This window comes from Poromitra crassiceps (assembly GCF_964638095.1).
Source record: "Poromitra crassiceps genome assembly, chromosome: 4".
In the NCBI taxonomy this organism is placed as follows: Eukaryota; Metazoa; Chordata; class Actinopteri; order Beryciformes; family Melamphaidae; genus Poromitra; species Poromitra crassiceps.
In genome coordinates, this window is record NC_139626.1 from 45,118,778 (window position 1) to 45,140,446 (window position 21,669).

Genomic DNA, 21,669 nt, shown 5'->3' on the forward strand with positions numbered 1-21,669 from the left:
ACCTGCTTGAAGAAGAAAACAAGTGGGGGCGGGGGGGAGTAACGAGACTTGGGCAGAGGTGACCATGTGACCATTTGCATTTAAGAGACTTGCTGCTACCGGTTGTTAGAATTGGCGGAGCCTGCGGTGACCCATCTAGATAGTAATAGAAGATCTATGATTACAGCGGTAAGGCATCATGGCAGCTAGGTGGATGGAGAAAATGAATGGGGAATTTTCTTCTGTGATTGCTTATTAGTTAGATTGAGCTCGGCTAAAGTCCTTTGAGACATGTGACTTGCGATGAAGGGCAACATACATAAATCAACTTGCCTTGCCAATTAAAGTTACATTGAAATGCTAACATCGATGCATGCTAATGGACGTTGGTAGCATCTGCAGAACATTAATTAGCTCATAAAGTCAAGCATGATTGAGATTTGTCAATCTGCACGCTCCCCGACATACCAAACATGCTTCAATATTTTTTTGATATATATTATTTCATTTGTACAATTAAATGCGTTAAGCTTCCGGAATCATCACACAAAAAGACATCACCTGTTTTGCAATCTGGGCACCCAGAGTCAGATCAGTCTGACAACTAATATGACTGTGGGACAGATATGTCGGGGTTTCCACTGTAGAGCGGACATCCCGCCCCTTCCGTCATTGTTTACAGTCCGACGACATTTCATATGCAGCTATTTATTATTATTATTATTATTATTATTATTATTATTATTATCGTTATTATTATTATAAATAATATTAATATTAATATTAGCCGAAATGTTGTCTGGACCTACAATCGATCAGCTCCAACTCTCCCGTCAATTGAATTGTAAACAATAACCGTGATGCACGGAAATGCACGGAAGCAGAAGTCTCGCCGCGGACATCCACTATACAGCGCAAACCCTGACATATCGGCCGTCTGTCCCAGACTCATATTAGTCGTCAGACTGATAGAGTCTGGGTTCCCAGATTGCCTGTTTTGTCCATTCTTAATCCTGGGATAAAAAAAATTAATCTTATGGGTTAAAACACTCAATCATTTTCTTCCTTATCCTGGAAAATGTCCTTTTGGAACATAGCTACACCCAAGGCTGGCAGCAAGCCAGATCATGCTCTCTCCCGTGACTTATTACTCAGCTCTTAAGCATCGTACACTCTACCAGTCTTTAAGCATCACACACTCGAGCAGGGCTCTCACCCCCCTGGGTCTGGCCTGAGCTAAGTTGGGCTGATCATCTAGCCTGCATTGTTCTGCATAAATGCATTAACAGGCCAGAATGAATAAGTAGGGCCTTGTGCCACTGGAGAGAGTCTGAGTCTTATTTACAGGCTAACGCTCCATTGCTCCCTCCTTAAGATGGAGAAGTATGCATTTCATAATGTGCTGTGAGGAGAGTCTGAGGCTATACACAGTTGCATATTAGCTCAAACAAACAAACAAATAAATAAATAAATGAGCAAGAGATGTCAAAAGTCGTTGCCTCCATAACAATAGATTGATGCGAGAAGAGCGTTATGCGTCTGTTTGTCTGGATTTGTTCCAAGTTGTGAATTCTTTGGAAGGTGGAAAGCTGTGTTTGCGTTAGCTGAGCGACCGTGGTAAAAGAGGCTCAGCTAGCATCTTAAACAGACCTCAGAGCATAGAGTAGTAGGCCTATGCTTATCATTTCATAACAACAGAGAACAGGTGCAGACGTGTGTACTTACTCGAGAGGAAATGGAAATGTCCACATTTACAAAAGCACATTAACGCATATAGCGGGCATCAGAAGTGAACAAGTTTCAGCACGCTGGCCTTTGCCAGAGTTTGTCCCAAGGAAACGCTGATGAAGGCCAAGCACTAAAGCCCGTTCTTTTCTTGCTCCTGTGCATTAAAAAGCAATGCTATTTTTATAAGTGTGACGTTGTTTTTGCTCCTGCAACCATGACATTAATCTACAATGGCAAGCGCAACAGAGAAGAAACGTTTCCTTTTTACTAGAGATGAAAAGAGAACGAGAGCTAGACTTGGCAGGGAAGTCGAGAGGGACACAAAATAGAACAACAGGTGGACATGGTTGAAATCAGGAAGTTGAAATTATGCAGAACTAGAGAGCACCTTATGATGGGGTCACACCAGAGCAATCTACTAAGAGAGTGGCGCCAGCGGAGGGAATAGCCAGGAAGGTGGCTCGCGCTACGTTTGAATGCATAAAATAAAGCTGATAATATACAATTTGATTCTTTAAACGTCTGACCCTTTCAAAAGTGCATCGCAAACGGTCCATTTTGCTGCAGCTCGACAGCGCTGCTTAATCCAGAACCTTACACAAACGTTTGTGAGGTAAAAAAAAACGTATCCATTGGAGTGAATGGAGATGTCGCAACTTTTCGATTATACGGCTCTGGATCACAACATCCACGATGCCCGCCACTTAAAATGAATGTGGGCCAGGGGCGTAACGTTTTGATGTGAACTACACAAGTTGATTGCATCTTGCATGGTTGTGACGCTATCACGTCTGCAAAGTGCTCAAAACCACTTCTGTGGTATTTCCCGCTACAATAGGTGTCTCCAGGACCACATTTTGCCATGATCACACACACACACACACACACACACACACACACACACACACACACACACACACACAGTCACAAGGTCAAAACAATACCAGCGTCGCTGTTAAAGAAGCTGTTTAAAAAGAATAGCGCTCCAGCACTAGTGCCTCCTCTGGTCGGTCGGGGCGCCTGTTCGGGGCGAAAGTGAACTGGTGGGAATAGCGTGATCCTCCCACGTGCTACGTCCTGCCGGTGAAGCTCCCCGCTGTCAGGTGAAAAGAAGCGGCTGTCAACTGAACATGTGTCGGAGGAAGCATGGTGTTAGTCTACGGCTCTCCCCAGATCGGCAGAGGGGGTGGAGCAGCGACCGGGGCATCAGGGGGAAATTGGTCATGTGCAATTGGGGAGAAAATGGAGCGGGAGTAAATAAATAAATAAATAAAAAGAAATTAAAAAAGAATAGCACTCCAGCTGTTGAAAAGTTTGATGAAGAGCTGTAATTGAGGGGGGGGGGGGGGGGCTAAATGCAGTGAGCAAATACAGTATCCATAAAAGGCTCACCTCGCTGTAATTAGTATTCACTGGCTAGTCAACCCCACAACGTTGTTGGAAATGAGCCATGTGTTCCCAACCCCTGTCGTCCTGTCTGTAATGAATGCATCTGTCAAGCCTTCTCTCTGGGCATCATTTTGACTGATGGCTGATTCCAGGATTCCCCCAAAGCACAATAATTGCCTCACATATTATGCGTTTTCCCCCCCACCCCCTTCCTGTTTTGGGACATTGAAATCGTTTCCATCTCTGCCATTAGTTTGTTGATTAGTACAGCTGTTTCTAATCATCTTAGGAGGAACAGCTGCCACCGAACCTTATCAGCTGGAGCTCATTGTTTTTAGACCAACAATTCTAGATCGTTCTTGAATCCACTCAATCTCCCCCCCCCCCCCCTCCCCCTATACAAGCAGATTTGAGGCTGCGCAGTAAAGCTTCATTAGCTATATTATTGCAAATTATCTCTGCTATCTCAGGCACTGCAAGGGAAGACACAGCCATTTTCACAGACACCCATCTGTCAGTAGGCTACAGTAAGGATACTATTAATTAGGGTTAGGGTGTGGCAAACAGCAGCTATAAAGGCAAATAAAGTCAAACCCCAATTTGCATGTGGCAGGTTTAAAAGAAGGCCGGACAATCAACACTTTTATATGCGAGTTTTCATGAAGCAAGTAACAAAGACCCAAATGGACCCAAATAGCGAGTTCCTGAATTGCAAGCACCTCAGCACAAAACCTACAAAAGTATTTGATGTGGTAAGGGGACCGGTCTGGGAAATCATGGCAACATTAAAAACTCTCGTAACGGGACAAGCCCCGTCTTTTATTGTCACACGAACACCACAATACATGCATGCGGCCACAACACACTCATGCTGACGGTGGCCGGTGAAAAGTGTCCTCTGCATTTAACCCATCCAGGCATGTCCTTTCTTCCGAGGGGCAGGCCAGGAGCAGTGGTCGCTTTCTCGTACAGCGCCCGGGGACCAACTTCGGGTGTTGTCGTCACTGGTCGGATGACAACGACGATCTGATCTTCTGCATGTTTTTGGTGGGGGGGTTATATACGGAGGAACCCCCTGGGGGAGCACGGGGAGAACATGCAAACTCCACACAGAGAGAAAGGCCCTTACGACGAGATACCCCACCTGGGCAGTAGGCACTGAGGATATGGGGGGGAACACAACCACAGCGCCCACAGTGTCCCAGGCGAGAATCGAACTCAGGACCTTCTGACTGTGAGGCGACAGCTCTACCACTGAGCCACCGTGCCCCTTCATATTATAGGCCAATAGGACATATAGGATAGTTTCTGAATACTGTACCACAAAACTAGAGTCACAAACATTACCACACAATTGAATCAACACCTCTCTGAAAACAGTCTCCCAAAGGTGGTACTATGGCACGGCTGATATTCTGAAACCAAGACAATGAGTGCATTTAAATGCACACAATAATCTGATAACTGGGAACAAGGTAATGGCAATAATCTGACTGACGTGTTTACATGCTCAGTAAGCAGGAACGCCCCTCAAAGTCTGTGATTCTGTGAGAGTGGACATTGAGATTGAAGAGTCAGCAAAAAGCTAGGTGTGTTTATCGGATTTCTCATAATCCGAGGCCGGCTCTGACATGGTACAATATGTGCTGCTCTCTGTGTGGACTCATTAGGTCTGATGATCGGATCATTGCCCTGCATGTCCACATACAGTATAATGGCCAAGGAATATCAGGTCATGTTGCAGTACCAGGGGCACCCTATGGTGCAAACACTGTTCCCTTATGATCCCCATAGTCCACGGTGATCATGCTGCGATACACACTGCTAAACAAAGTCATATCTAAACATCACTTAGCCTATATAGGAGGTTCTGTAGTGCAGCGCGTGTGGAGCACATCTCCATCTCCTTTAGTCCCCACAGAACTGGAAGGCTTACCAGTCTTGAGGAACATGGTCCAACATCCCTGTATGACAGCGATCCGAGGAGGATGGAAGCTGTTCTGAAAGCAAAGGGGGGGCGCTGCTTCGCACTTGATATTCATATTTTCCACTATTTTGTCCACTCCCTGTAGACTCTCGTGCCAGAGGAGTTGGCCCACCCCTGTCTTAGAGCCCTTGAGTAAGAATGGCGCAGCACTGGAGGTTGAGGAGTGTCAGCCAGGTTGTCATTAATGCTCTCATTGACACACCCTGCAGTCCCCGGTGAATGTCTCCCCTCCCGCCCCTGATGATGCCCCCTCAGCCTGTGATCATCTGTGTCCTTCAGCAGGCATGGCTGCCAGGACTCTCTGCCCGCCACCACAGAGACTGATATGGCTTATAGATTCACCTCTATGTCCCCACGCATGTTTCCCCCCGTTTTGGGCGTGGTTTCTGAAAGATGACGCGCTCCGCAGTGTCTCTATGGCCGCGATCACACTGATCTGTCGGGAAACGGACCGAATCATTGACGTCTAGATTTCTGTCCGTTGGGTTGTTTTGGAACGTCAACATTCTGGGTGTGGCAGAAGAGACCCCCCCCCTCGACTCGGATTAGCTAAACAATGGACAATGGACAGCTGTCATTTAAAATGAGTTACGCTGCCTGTCCTGAGGAGAGCTTACACTGAATCACATCATTTGATTATTCTGCGTCAGAAGAATCCCATCATTATTCAGGGGAATCACATGAATTGGATCAACAGTAAAACCACTGCCAGTAAACTCTTGAAGGGATCGTTTGGATGATCCGACATGAGGCGGTTATGAGTTATTGATAGTCAGTGTTGTTGCCTGCAGTAGATGCCGTCAGCGCGCCCACAGTTTGGAGAGGTAGAGAGAGCCGTGCCACAGAGGCAGAGCAGCAAAATGCTGCTGTGAACGGTGCCAGCAGCAAAACGTCTTTTAGCCGGCTCAAATAAAGGCCCACCTCAACAAATCAATAGTTTACGTGTACGCTGTATTAACAGCATTTTCAGCCTTTTCACTCGCTGTAAAAACAGCCCTTTCCTTGGGCGCTACATCTTCTCAACCGTAGAACCTCGGTACGCATCATATTCAAGATTCAAGATTCACTTTAACAGCCACAGTAAGTAATCAGATTACAAACGAGGAATTTGATTTAGTGCAAGTATTTCAGGGCACCGGCGGCCCCATCAATAGCAGAACTGAGCGGCGGAGGAAGAGCTTCTTCCCACAAGCTATACGGTGCATGAACTCTCAATAGTCTGCCTGTTTCTGCACTTTACCAGACCTTTTTGCACTACATATAAAGACCTTGCGCTTTATGTTGATGTATGATTTTTTTCTTTCTTTCTCTTACATGCACAGTTTCCTCTATTGCGTCCTTATTGTTTTCATTGTGTTTTTATTGTGTTTTAACTTTTACCATGTTTCTTTTTTGTATGTCGTCTTCTATCAGCAAAGTTATTGTAGTTCATTGTAGCTTGCTGCATAATGACAATAAAGTTTCCTTGATCCTTGAAGACAGCGCATTACAGAACAACAATCACTAATTATCAAGTGCAAAATATAAAGACCTTTAAAGTGACATGGGGGGTTACTGGGTTAGGTACCTTCCGGCTCTATTTGTGTGGGCTTTCGGGTCTCGTTGAAGAGGTGGATGGCAGTTGGGTAGAAACTGTCCATGTGACAAGAGGTTCTGGTAGTGCCAGACAGACCTCTGCCAAGTGAGAGCCTTAAACAGTTTATGACCTGGGTGGGAGGGGTCGGCCATGACCCCTTAAGCCTGAAACGCACAGGGAGCCAAACTTGACGCGCGTCAAACTTGACACACAATTTGACGTCTTAATTATGTAATGTTAACATTTAATTTGTGTTTGTGTCATCTGTGTTTCGCTCTGTGGGAAATTCAGCATTCAGCATGTTGGGTTAGCATTGTTAGCTCGTAGGTAGTTACAATGCTAACACGGGTTGCTATAGCAACCGTTAGCTTTCCCCTTCCCCCGAGCGGGAGGAAACTTCCGAGCGGTCCGAGTTGTCATGAATGCGGTATTAAACTGATATTGATTTGTTTAGCTTTTAGGTGGCTAAAATAAAATGCCAGGCACCGTTCACACACAACAGTACACTGATCGACTTCCTCGACGCGGCTGGTCTGTGTCTCTCCACACTGGGGGCGTGACGACCACAATCCACTGTAGGTAAACACACTGACTATCGATGTCATACAACCCCACGTGAAAGAATCCAAACTATCCATTTAAATGTAAAAGAACTGTCTATATGCAGATGGTGTTCATTTCAAAACCCGTAGTTCTCCCACTTGTTGTATTTGGTAACTGTCTGCCTTTCCGAAGCCCTGCCACTCCGAACGTTAACTTCCATTATTCGGACTGGCGGTCGTTCACCTTAGAAGCCGCAATGCCGACCTTAGGTTTAGGCGTGAGGGTGGGAGAGGTTAGGTTTTGGGTTAGGGTCTGGGGGAGGTTAGGTTTGGCGTGGGGGCTGGGAGAGGTTAGGTTTTGGGTTAGGGTCTGGGGGAGGTTAGGTTTAGGCATGGGGGGAGGTTAGGTTTGGCGTGGGGGCTGGGAGAGGTTAGTGAAAAACGGGGAATATAGAACCCTTTCTGAGTGCCGATATTTCGGAGTGGCAGAACGTCGGAGTGGCAGCATGTAACCGTTGTATTTGTGCCAGACTCTAACAAACGAAGAAACGACTAAATTGCGCGGCTCTGAGATGAGCTGTTTGTCCTCCTCAGACAGTGACCGGTCAGTCCCTCTAACCCCCTCTCGCTTCTCCCACTCCTGCCTCAAGTACCATCTTCCTATGCTCCCCGATAGATATCAAATATGAGAGCTATTACTTAATTTGTGATTTGCTCAGGCTGTTTTCCCTCAGCCACGACTCCAGCCGCTTACGCGCTGATTGCTCTTGACATTTTAATACGAAACTTCCCTCCGCTGACCCCGAGGTACCCGCCGCAATCTGCTCTGAATCACAAGTGAAACACAACACAAATGCAACTCGAAATGTAAAAAAAAAACCCACAAAAACAGCAACATTTTACCTTACAGATTCAGATCCCTGTTTCCCCACCCTGTGGATGTGATTAGACGCTCTTTGTTGAATTGTAAAGTGTGTGCGTGTGTGTGTGCGTGTGTGTGTGCGCGTGCGCGTGTGTGTGTGTGTGACTGTGTGTGCGCGCGTGCGTGCGCGCCTAGATTCATTTCGTTGTGTTTGATTAAGAGACAGCTAGACGATCATCGGGGACGTTTGCAACAGTTCCCCTCCTCGTACGTCTGTGTTTGTGACAGAGCAGGTGTCTAATCCCACGGGACGCAAACATCTCCTCCATTAAAACAACAAATATGCCAAATGCATGCTAATCTCATCTGTGAAGAACACACAGCCCCTCCCACTTACAACACAGCCATTCCTCTGTCAAGTTTTGGTTAAGTGTATATGCATCATCTTAATTTACTTCACAGAGATTCTTGTTAACCACTTCCATATCAGGTGGGAATTGTGGCGGTTCACTTTGGCTAACTGTGTGGATGGCAGCTAGGGGAAAAGAGGAAACGATGACAGGTAGATGGGGTCGGGGGGGGGGGGGGGGGGGGGGGAAGCAAAGCCATCTGTACTCAACTCATTTTCTTAACATAATTTCCAATTTCCAATATCACCTTATGCAGCTCCGCCCACTTGACCTATTGTATCACGACTTCCTGTTCAAAACGCCGACTGTATTACCTGCTCAAACTAGTCTGACTCACCTGGTCAAACCTAGTTTGACTCGCATAATATGAGTCAGACTAGGTTCATGAGTCACAGGAAGTGTACGTACAATCGGAACTTCCGATTGTATTTACACTTCCTGTTAGTTTCTCAAGCCAGATGGTCTCTTCTGCATAAGGCGAATACAGGCGCCACAACAGACCAGAGGAGGCACTAAGTGCAGCAACCTGGACACAATAATCCAGCTTCCCACTTGCAGACAAGGCCAATTGTGCTGACCAAGCTGGAGGTAACAAGGGGGGATTGAACCTGTGACCCTTGTTTTGACAGGCAGGGAATCTACCGCTGCACTACCTCGGACGCCCTAACGTTTCTAAAAAAAAACACACAACAAAAACAGCAATTTGTAAAATCTCTCCAGTTGACATGTTGCCAGCAGTGTTGTAGTCAAGTCACTATATCGCAAGTCCAAGTTGAGTCTCGAGTCCCCAGTGTTTCAGTCCAAGTCCAATTCCCCAAAGAAGAGTCTGAGTTACCTGCCATTACCTGAGTCCAAAAGTCTGAGTCCAGAGTTACTGAACATGAGCGTGAATCCGCACGTCGGTGGAACACAAGTGTCTGCCCGCCGTGCACGGAATTGAATAATGTCATGGTATTGATATAGCTATCAATATCTTATGCCAAATGGAACGAGCTTCCACCTTTGGTCAGGACTGCTGAATCACTGCCGATCTTTCGGAAAAGACTAAAGACTCACCTTTTCAGGCTCCATTTGGGCCCTTCTTGATCTAACTTCTTTCTCTCTCTTTCTAAAAAAAAAAAAAAAAAACTTTTCTAAACTAAACTCGTACCACTGTTCCTTCAGAATTTGTAGTTGTCATAGACTGTGCTCCATAGTTGATTGCTCTATGGCTGACAAAAATGTGTTATTATAAGTCGCTTTGGATAAAAGCGTCTGCCAAATGATGTAATGTAATGTAAATTATTAGCGCCTATTACAAAAAACGACCAAAAATCAATTAACAAGTCCAAGTCCTCGTCTCCAACTTCCGAGTCCGAATGCACGAATGTTCCAGTCAAAGTCCGAGTCATCGGTGCTCAGGTCCGAATCGAGTCACGAGACCTGAAAATGTGTCCCGGACTCGGACTCGAGTCGGACTCGGAGCAGGTCAATTAGTCTATCGGAAATTAAAATATATGGCCACACAGGAAGCTGAGGATATAGCCCGGACCATCATAGCATCCTCAAGAACAAGGCCCCAGGACATAAATCCAACATATAAAACACTGTTGTACCATCTATTCACAGCACTTGGCCACTGTGACACTGCATGAGCGGAGAGACTGATAGCTAGCGCACTGACTTATGACGAAGAGGGCGCTTGCTTTTGATTGGTATTCCAGGTCTATTTCCTGTAACTGTTAGTGAAATACAGAGGGAGTGCTAGATTAGAGGAGGGGCGCCGGGAGCTGAGGTCTGAAAGATGGAAGATGGATTCTGTGGGAGTGCTGTGTGGGCATTAGAATGCTGATGGTGCAGGAGACACTGCGACTCGGGAAATCACTCGCCTGTAGCATTTCTCCCCTCAAATCCACCGCCACAACCACTTTCACTCTTGGCCATTCACTAGTCTCCTCCTCACACCTCCTACATGTAGCCTACACACGATGCTATTAGCCTCACACCTCCTACATGTAGCCTACACACGATGCACTATTAGCCTCACACCTCCTACATGTAGCCTACACACGATGCGCTATTAGCCTCACACCTCCTACATGTAGCCTACACACGATGAACTATTAGCCTCACACCTCCTACATGTAGCCTACACACGATGCGCTATTAGCCTCACACCTCCTACATGTAGCCTACACACGATGCACTATTAGCCTCACACCTCCTACATGTAGCCTACACATGATACGCTATTAGCCTCACACCTCCTACATGTAGCCTACACACGATGCGCTATTAGCCTCACACCTCCTACATGTAGCCTACACACGATGAACTATTAGCCTCACACCTCCTACATGTAGCCTACACACGATGCGCTATTAGCCTCACACCTCCTACATGTAGCCTACACACGATGCACTATTAGCCTCACACCTCCTACATGTAGCCTACACATGATACGCTATTAGCCTCACACCTCCTACATGTAGCCTACACATGATACGCTATTAGCCTCACACCTGCTACATGTAGCCTACACACGATGCACTATTAGCCTCACACCTCCTACATGTAGCCTACACACGATGCGCTATTAGCCTCACACCTCCTACATGTAGCCTACACACGATGCGCTATTAGCCACACACCTCCTACATGTAGCCTACACACGATGCGCTATTAGCCTCACACCTGCTACATGTAGCCTACACACGATGCACTATTAGCCTCACACCTCCTACATGTAGCCTACACACGATGTGCTATTAGCCTCACACCTCCTACATGTAGCCTACACACGATGTGCTATTAGCCACACACCTCCTACATGTAGCCTACACACGATGCGCTATTAGCCTCACACCTGCTACATGTAGCCTACACACGATGCACTATTAGCCTCACACCTCCTACATGTAGCCTACACACGATGTGCTATTAGCCTCACACCTCCTACATGTAGCCTACACACGATGTGCTATTAGCCTCACACCTCCTACATGTAGCCTACACACGATGCACTATTAGCCTCACACCTCCTACATGTAGCCTACACACGATGCGCTATTAGCCTCACACCTCCTACATGTAGCCTACACACGATGCACTATTAGCCTCACACCTCCTACATGTAGCCTACACACGATGCACTATTAGCCTCACACCTCCTACATGTAGCCTACACACAATGCGCTATTAGCCTCACACCTCCTACATGTAGCCTACACACGATGCGCTGTTAGCCTCACACCTCCTACATGTAGCCTACACACGATGTGCTATTAGCCTCACACCTCCTACATGTAGCCTACACACGATGCGCTATTAGCCTCACACCTCCTACATGTAGCCTACACACGATGCGCTATTAGCCTCACACCTCCTACATGTAGCCTACACACGATGCACTATTAGCCTCACACCTGCTACATGTAGCCTACACACGATGCACTATTAGCCTCACACCTCCTACATGTAGCCTACACACGATGCACTATTAGCCTCACACCTCCTACATGTAGCCTACACACGATGCACTATTAGCCTCACACCTCCTACATGTAGCCTACACACGATGCACTATTAGACTCACACCTGCTACATGTAGCCTACACACGATGCACTATTAGCCTCACACCTCCTACATGTAGCCTACACACGATGCGCTATTAGCCTCACACCTCCTACATGTAGCCTACACACGATGCACTATTAGCCTCACACCTGCTACATGTAGCCTACACACGATGCACTATTAGCCTCACACCTCCTACATGTAGCCTACACACGATGCACTATTAGCCTCACACCTCCTACATGTAGCCTACACACGATGCACTATTAGCCTCACACCTGCTACATGTAGCCTACACACGATGCACTATTAGCCTCACACCTGCTACATGTAGCCTACACACGATGCACTATTAGCCTCACACCTGCTACATGTAGCCTACACACGATGCACTATTAGCCTCACACCTCCTACATGTAGCCTACACACGATGCACTATTAGCCTCACACCTCCTACATGTAGCCTACACACGATGCACTATTAGCCTCACACCTCCTACATGTAGCCTACACACGATGCACTATTAGCCTCACACCTGCTACATGTAGCCTACACACGATGCGCTATTAGCCTCACACCTGCTACATGTAGCCTACACACGATGCACTATTAGCCTCACACCTCCTACATGTAGCCTACACACGATGCACTATTAGCCTCACACCTCCTATATGTAGCCTACACACAATGCACTATTAGCCTCACACCTCCTACATGTAGCCTACACACGATGCACTATTAGCCTCACACCTCCTACATGTAGCCTACACACGATGCACTATTAGCCTCACACCTGCTACATGTAGCCTACACACGATGCGCTATTAGCCTCACACCTGCTACATGTAGCCTACACACGATGCGCTATTAGCCTCACACCTCCTACATGTAGCCTACACACGATGCACTATTAGCCTCACACCTCCTACATGTAGCCTACACACGATGCACTGTTAGCCTCACACCTCCTACATGTAGCCTACACACGATGCACTATTAGCCTCACACCTCCTACATGTAGCCTACACACGATGCACTATTAGCCTCACACCTCCTACATGTAGCCTACACACGATGCACTATTAGCCTCACACCTCCTACATGTAGCCTACACACGATGCACTATTAGCCTCACACCTCCTACATGTAGCCTACACACGATGCGCTATTAGCCTCACACCTCCTACATGTGGCCTACACACGATGCGCTATTAGCCTCACACCTCCTACATGTAGCCTACACACGATGCACTATTAGCCTCACACCTCCTACATGTAGCCTACACACGATGCACTATTAGCCTCACACCTCCTACATGTAGCCTACACACGATGCGCTATTAGCCTCACACCTGCTACATGTAGCCTACACACGATGCGCTATTAGCCTCACACCTCCAACATGTAGCCTACACACGATGCGCTGTTAGCCTCACACCTCCTACATGTAGCCTACACACGATGCGCTATTAGCCTCACACCTCCTACATGTAGCCTACACACGATGCGCTATTAGCCTCACACCTCCTACATGTAGCCTACACACGATGCGCTATTAGCCTCGCACCTCCTACATGTAGCCTACACACGATGCGCTCTTAGCCTCACACCTCCTACATGTAGCCTACACACGATGCGCTATTAGCCTCACACCTCCTACATGTAGCCTACACACGATGCACTATTAGATGCCCAGTCACCCTGCTGTTCCTCATTAATAACAACGTGTAACTCATAATAACATAATCCATAGCTGACACAGGGAGGAGCTGCAGAGTGAAACGTCATGTAAACCAGTGGTTCTCAAAGTGGGGACCTTGAGAGGGTTGAGAGGGGGGGGGGGGCAGCAAAAATCAAAAAAATATAAATAAAACAAATAAATACGGTAATAAATAATGTATTTCTCACTATAATTCCATCCATAAGTAAGACAATGACAGAATGTATGACTATTTTGGTCATGGGTTCCATACGCTTTCTGTAATAAAACATCTAAAAGAAAAAAAAATCTTATCAGATCAGATGGGGTGTTACACCATAGTCGGTGACCCCCATGAGATTCTGTGACCTGCAGTGTTTTTTGGTTGGTTAGGTTTAGGTATGCGGAGTGAGATGGTTGGGATTAGGGTAAGAACATCAGGGCAGGGACCCTGGGACAAAATCGTATCGAAATTGGGGTCCGTGGACTAATTTGTGTCAGTTTAGGGGTTCCTTGTCGTGAAGAAGTTTGAGAACCACTGGTGTAAACAATAGCGCACAGTGACAGGCTGTTAAGATGGAGGTCAGGTGGTTGCATTCAAACGGTAGGATTACTGTACATTATGGGCACAGACAGGGCTGAATCATTACATGACTCATTTCATGAATTGTATTTTCATTATCATCGTGATTTGAACATGCACAATAAACACTTTGCAAAGACTGCCTGAAACGCGATGAATATCAAAAATCAATCAAATGAAAAAAATGGAAATAAAATACATGCACCATGAATTCACACTCAGCATGTGATCGTTTGGTCTTGTGTTGTTGTAAATCTAACGCACACCTTTTGCAGTGCCGTAGTTTCAGCTTGAGTCGGTAACAGAGCCATGCTTGTGGGCATATAGGCTTTTCAATGTTTGGGGTCTATGTTAGCGGTATTACTGTGAATCAGAAAGATAATTATGCATACTTCAATATTTGTTTATTTACATAAACAAACATAAACATATATACCGTATAGTATCGCAAGCCATATCGTCGTCACAATATTAAACAATGTTATCGCACATCACAGATTTTGCTCATATTGTGCAGGCCTAGTTCATGCCCAAGTGATCTGTGGCAGAATTGATTATGGCATATTGATTCAAATGTCTTGTCTTTTCTTCACTTTAATTCTCCTGACACAAAACAGTGCCGTCGTCAAACCTTGTCCACCATCATATTACGACCTTAGGTCTAACAGTGTGTTTCAGTGAAATACAAAGAAGTTATTCCACTCCACCAGGCTTTACAATTCCACTGATGAAATCTGTCCTCTAAAGACTGCGAGTGTGAGAGTGAAAAAGACGCTCTCAATTTAAAATGTCAAAATGTATCGGCCTATAATCAAATAATGATGCTTTGGTCTTGCAACATATCTCAGGAGGCATACCCATCTCTTCATGTCAGTGATCCAGCACTGGAGAGTTCTGGGAAAGGCTTGTGTACAGAGAGTGTGGGCTGTCATGTCCACTTGAGCAGCCAAATCCAGCTCCTTCTCAGAGGCAATAGTGATGGATTATCTGCCTTTAAGAAGCCGTATAATTCAGCATTGTTCTCCCTCCACTCTGGACTGGTAATTAACTATTTAATTGCTGGAGGTTATTTGAGTTTGCGAGACAGACTGACACGTGTGTGTTTTTTTTCTGGCTAGAGGTGTTCACCTTGTCAGTCGCAGCCATTTAGTCTTCTCCGCCTGCTGTCCTCTACAGGTTTAATATACTGAAGGAACATGGCACCACAATCTTTACTCTACAGCTAATGACAAAAGATGCTTCAGAAACTAATTTCTTCCACCCATGTGGTTAATTATTGTCATTATATAACGTGAGAGTGCGTGTGTGTGTTCGCGCGTGTGCATTCGTGTGTGTGTGTGTGTGTGTGCGCGCGCGTGCGCGTTCGTGTGTGTGTGTGTGTGATACTTTAAGGATACCGATTCAGGATTTGAATTATCTGGTGGTCTGAAATTGGGGTCATAATAACAGTGCATCATATTGTGTATTATTTACAAAAAATCACACCCAGGTGCTGAAGTAAGCGGTGTAATTTTGTGCATGTCCGACCCGTGCGTGTGCCCGTGCACACGCCCCTCCGTGCTGTGTGTGCATGCGTGCGTGTGTGTATGCATTACTGGCTTGTGCCAGTTTCGAATCACTCTCTCCATACATGCATGCCAAAGTCTCGTCAATGAGGAAATGAATTCACCATTCATTTCCAGACGTTTCTTAAACTATGGGTCCGTGCACGTGTGTGCGTGAATGTGTCGTGCGTGTGACCGTGTGTGCGCACGTGTATTACCGACAAAACGCTATCGTCTTCCACTCCTCGAGATGAGATGACATCTCTCTCTCTCTCTCTCTCTACGCCTGCCCTGTGCCTCTGTCTGTCTGTGCAGACCGGGGAGCTGGGGTCGGGACCACACCCCCTCCCTTGTCACCTCGAGCCTAGTCTCGACGCCAGACCCGTGAGAGTTCTTACGCTGATACACTACGTTACTGCATGCTGCAGAGCTCTCTCTGGGTCTGGGACACTTTCCCTCAGAGGGCTGGTTATGGGTTATGGGAGGGAACCGTTCACTTGGCCAGTCATATGCCAGGGATGGCTTCAGTCCTCTCCAATCAGTAACGACTTTGCGATCAGACAACAGGCGGAGGCGCAGCCCATTTTTCGAACCACTCTCTCATCGGTGCTACGACCTGTCACTCATTCAATTTCAACCCGCCTTCAAAACCAGCAGTGGCTGTGAAGTGGCACAGACTCACTTATGTAGCATGCGGAGCGCAGCGATTCAACGTAATATTTGAGTCTGGGGACCAGACGCCCCAAATCTCGCAATGCACACACAAAGTCACTTATGGAAGTGGCAGCACCGCTTAAAAATAAAAGGTAGCGCTCACACTGCTGTATTCCCTTTTGTAGTCCAGGGAATTACTTTGCATTCATTTTTGAGAAAAACCCCATGACTGAAATGTTTACTGAAAATCAACAAAATCAGGGGGGAATTCACTCTTTTCTATATTGTATTCTTGTCTGTCTCCGTCGCAGTCTCATGTGACTAACTCCCTCTCTGTGTATGATAAAGGACCTGTCTGTTGTCGTTTCCATACGGTTCCCTCTGGTCTCTTTCCACCAGCCCAAATCATCCCTGTCCATTTACGGTCTGATAAAAGAAGCAGTCAAAATGACTCCATGAACAAAGATATAAGTATTTACTGTCTGATAAAAGAAGCCGTCAAAATGACTCCATGAACAAAGATATAAGTATTTACTGTCTGATAAAAGAAGCCGTCAAAATGACTCCATGAACAAAGATGTTGGTCGCAAAGTCTACACTACTGAAAGGCCTTAAGGGAAAAATAACACTTTACAAGCCTTCTCCACCCCTGTCTATTGAGAGCTCTCTCTCTCTCTCTCTCTCTCTCTCTCTCTCTCTCTCTCTCTCTCTCCCTCCCTCCCTCGCTCCCTCCTTTCACCTCCGTTATACTGTCATATTCATTAATGTGCTGAGTCTCGTGCAATCATTGCTGAATCTAAAATTCAGTGGAACGGATTGATAATATTAATTTTTGGGGGAAATTACCACAAACCACTCTCTCTCTCTCTCTCGCTCTCTCTCTCTCCCCGCCCCCCCCTCTCTCTCTCTCTCTCTCTCTCTCCCTCTCCCTCTCTCCCTCCTTTCACCTCTATTATACTATGATATATTCATTCATATGCTAAGTTTGGTGTAATCATTGCTAAATCTAAAATCCAGTGGGACGATTGGGAATAATCATGACCCCCCTCCTTTACCTCTGTGTTCCCAGCTGAGGAAGGCGGTGATGGACCACATCTCGGACTCGTTCCTGGAGACCAACGTGCCCCTGCTGGTGCTCATCGAGGCGGCTAAGAGCGGTAACGAGAAGGAGGTCAAGGAGTACGCCCAGGTGTTCCGCGAGCACGCAAACAAGCTGGTGGAGGTCAGTCATCAATGAAACATGGGGGCACACGCGCGCACACCCACGCACCTCCTCTCTCGCTCACCTGAAGCGTTATGTGCGGATATATGAGCAACGCAGGTCAGGAGAACATGGTGGTATGGTTCAGACTGAAGAGAGCTCAGTCAGTGTTGTTCTCAAACTTCTTCATGTCAAGTTACGACTAAACTGACACACAAATTAAACCACAGATAAGATGTTGTCCCAGAGTCCCCCATCTGATATGATTTTTGGCTTTTAGATGTTTTATTACAGAATTTGTATGAAACCCATGCCCAACATAGTCATACATTCTGTCATTGTGTTACTTATGGATGGAATTATAGTGAAAATAAATGAACCCCCTTTTTTGCTGGGGACCCCCCTGGAACCTCCTCAAGGACCCCTGGGGGCCCCTGGACCCCATGTTGAGAAGCACTGCACAGAGGGGCACTTTACACGAGGACGGTTTCCTATGGAAACGGGGAATTATTGTATCGTTAGTGCCTCCCGTTAAGACGGCGACGGCAAATTCGCGCTTAGGAAACGACACATTTTGAAACCACCCTCTAGAGTGGAATTGTTGGTGACGCTTCCCGCTGAGCGCTCCATGTAATCGGTTAGAAACGATAGTCTTCCCAGAAACTCTGACGTGCCTGCACACGCAACACACGCTTGGCAACATTGCTACACTGCGGCCGACTTCAGTTACATATTCATAGCGTTACTGCTGCTGCGAGGAGCCGATGGCTGTACCCGGTCGGCATTTAACGTTAGGCAAGCACATCGACAGTGTTTTCTCACTGCAGCCTACACAGTAGACAGTGTCAGCACAGCCAGCGCTCCCGATCCTCGCTGCTCGTTAAATATTTCCAAATAGGCTTATTCTGATAAACTGGTCACATCTATGTAACGTTCTCACCCGAAGAATATTACAACTTTAAAACAGTTTGGTTTTTTTAGCTTGAAAACAGCTTTTTGGCAAGTCTAAAAATTACTACGGTAGCCGTAATCTACTTCCGTGTCTAAAACCCAGAAAGAAGATTATGAAATGACGTCATGCAGAAGCGTCCGTGGAGTGACGAGCAACGCCCCGTTGACCATCACAATGCCACCTAGCGACCTGGCATGTACATTACGGCGTTTTAAAAATTCAACAGCGCTCATGTAAACAGGGAGAAGGTGTGAATGAAAAGGTGTGAAGGAAACGCTATTGTGTCGTTTCTTCCAGAGACTGTCCTCGTGTAAAGGGCCCCTAAGGGGCACTTTACACGAGGACGGTTTCCTATGGTGACGGGGAATTATTGTATCGTTAGTGCCTCCCTTTTAGACGCCGACGGCGAATTTGGGCTTAGGAAACGACACATTTTGAAACCACCCTCCAGAGTGGAATTCTTGGTGACGCTTCCCGCTGAGGTCTCCATGTAATCGCTTTGAGACGGCTCATTTCAGGAACTCTGACGTGCCTGCACACGCGACACACGCGATTATGCCATAGCCGTGCGCGAGTTGGCAACCATTTTCAAAATAAAACGTCAGTATGAATGAAGTTTGGCAACATTCAGAATTAAGCTACACTGCGGCCAACTTCAGTTACATGTTCATAACGTTACTGCTGCGAGGAGCCGATGGCTGTACCCGGTCGGCATTTAACGTTAGTTACAAAAGCACGTCGACAGTGTTTTCTCACTGCCAGTAGCCTAACTACAGTAGGGTTTGACAGATCACAGTCAGCGCTCCCGGTCTTCGCTGCTGCTCGTTAAAGATTTCCAATAGGCGTTATTCTGATAAACTGGTCACATATATGTTACGTTCTCACCCGACAAATATTAAAACTTTAAAACAGTTTGGGGGTTTTTTAGCTTGAAAACAGCTTTTTGGTCAAGTCTAAATGACTGCGGTAGGCGTACTCTACTTCCGTGTTCAAAACCGGAAAGACGATTACGAAATGGCGTCATGCAGAAGCGTCCTTGTATGGGCAAAGAATACGGTGATCACACTGCCACCTAGTGACCTGGCATGTACATTACGGCGTTTTAAAAATTCAACAGCGCTCATGTAAACAGGGAGAAGGTGTGACGGAAAAGGTGTGAAGGAAACGCTATTGTGTCGTTTCTTCCAGAAACTGTCCTCGTGTAAAGGGCCCCTAAGAGACATTGCTGTGATTGAACCATATACAAACCTCGCTGAGAAGACAGGAGACACGAGCAGTATATCTAATTCCTAAATATCCATATCAGAACTCCGAGTTGAGATATTCACAAAAAGAATTTGATAGCTCCATCTACTCGTGTATTGCCCTGTGATGGAATAGAGCAGCAACATGTTGTAACAGAAAATGTTAAATTATCTTTTATATATACTATCTTTTATATATGGCTACTTTGAGACTGAACATCTTCTTTTTCCTTCTTTTTTTCATAACTGAACTTTTCCCCCCTTATGACTGGAATTACTATGTAAGATGTTCCCTTCTTGGGGAAAAATCCCCCCACTCCATTTATTGCACACACACACACACACACACACACCTACACACACACACACACACACACACACACACACACACACACACACACACACACACACACACACACACACACACACACACACCACACACACACACACACACACACACACACACACACACACAAGATGTGGGGTACACTGTCAAAAGCCAAATACCTTTGGAGTGACAGAAATAGTGTTCCAAATGTAGTTGAATTACTGTGTATAGTCACACACGCACACGCACACACACACACACGCACGCACGCACGCACACGCACACACACACACACACACACACACACACACACACACACACACACACACACCTACACTTGCTTTGGGATTTGTTACTACTCCTCATATACATGTCCTTTTTTTGCTTGTTTTCATTGGTCGACATGACATACAAATAGCTTTTTCCCCCAGACAGTGGGGAAAGCGCATTGAATTATTTGCGGTGTGGTAAACCCAGTAGAAACAGGGTGCATTCAGCTTCGTAACACTTGCACACAGAATGCGGTCTGGCAGTGACTACACTCGCAGACACAGAGTTAGCCCTATTGGCCGCACTCTGGTTGGGGTTTTATTCGGGCGATGCTGTTTACATGCATCTTTGATACCCTGTGATTGAGAATCCCTGTAGCCATGAATAAACCAGTTAACAGAATATTCCTGTGCACCTGTGGTGTTTGGCCCACAGGCTGAAACGTCTGCCAGAATATAAAACATCGCTGCTAGCTAATCCCCTCAGCTCCCTATTTGACTGAGGTGACTTCTAACACGGCGGGATATGACCCAAATACTAGCAATTCTAAACACTCGCAGGTTCTTGTTTTTTTATGCCTCCGCCGGCGAAGCCAGGCCGAAGGCATTATGGATCCGGGTTGTCCGTCCGTACGTACGTAGGTACGGCCGGCCGTCCGTACGGATGTCCGTCCGTCCGTCCGTACGGATGTTTGTTAACGCGATATCTGAGGAACGCCTTGACGGAATTTCATCAGATTCGCCTTAAACATTCACTTAGGCTCAAGGATGATCTGATTAGATTTTGGTGGTCAAAGGTCAAAGGTCAAGGTCACTGTGACCTCTCCTCGAACGCCATTTTCAAGCTTGTTAACGCGATATCTGAGGAACGCCTTGACGGAATTTCATCAGATTCGCCTTAAACATTCACTTAGGCTCAAGGATGATCTGATTAGATTTTGGTGGTCAAAGGTCAAAGGTCAAGGTCACTGTGACCTCTCGAACGCCATTTTCAAGCTTGTTAACGCGATATCTGAGGAACGCCTGGACGGAATTTAATCAGATTCGCCTTAAACATTCACTTAGGCTCAAGGATGATCTGATTACATTTTGGTGGTCAAAGGTCAAAGGTCAAGGTCACTGTGACCTCTCGAACGCCATTTGTCTCGTGCTGAATGCAAAAAAA

The 21,669-nt window shown here is 46.4% G+C and overlaps 1 protein-coding gene across 6 annotated transcripts in view; it reads left to right on the forward strand.

The window, feature by feature from the left end:
* Positions 1-21,669, forward strand: part of ctnna2 (catenin (cadherin-associated protein), alpha 2) — a gene marked incomplete at both ends in the record, with an annotated part of 596,683 nt that overhangs the window by 454,695 nt on the left and 120,319 nt on the right. For all 6 annotated transcript variants that reach the window (XM_083634725.1, XM_083634723.1, XM_083634724.1 and 3 more), the window contains one exon: positions 17,580-17,732. In XM_083634725.1, coding sequence (XP_083490851.1) covers positions 17,580-17,732 — 153 coding nt within the window. The remainder of the gene's footprint in view (positions 1-17,579; positions 17,733-21,669) is intronic.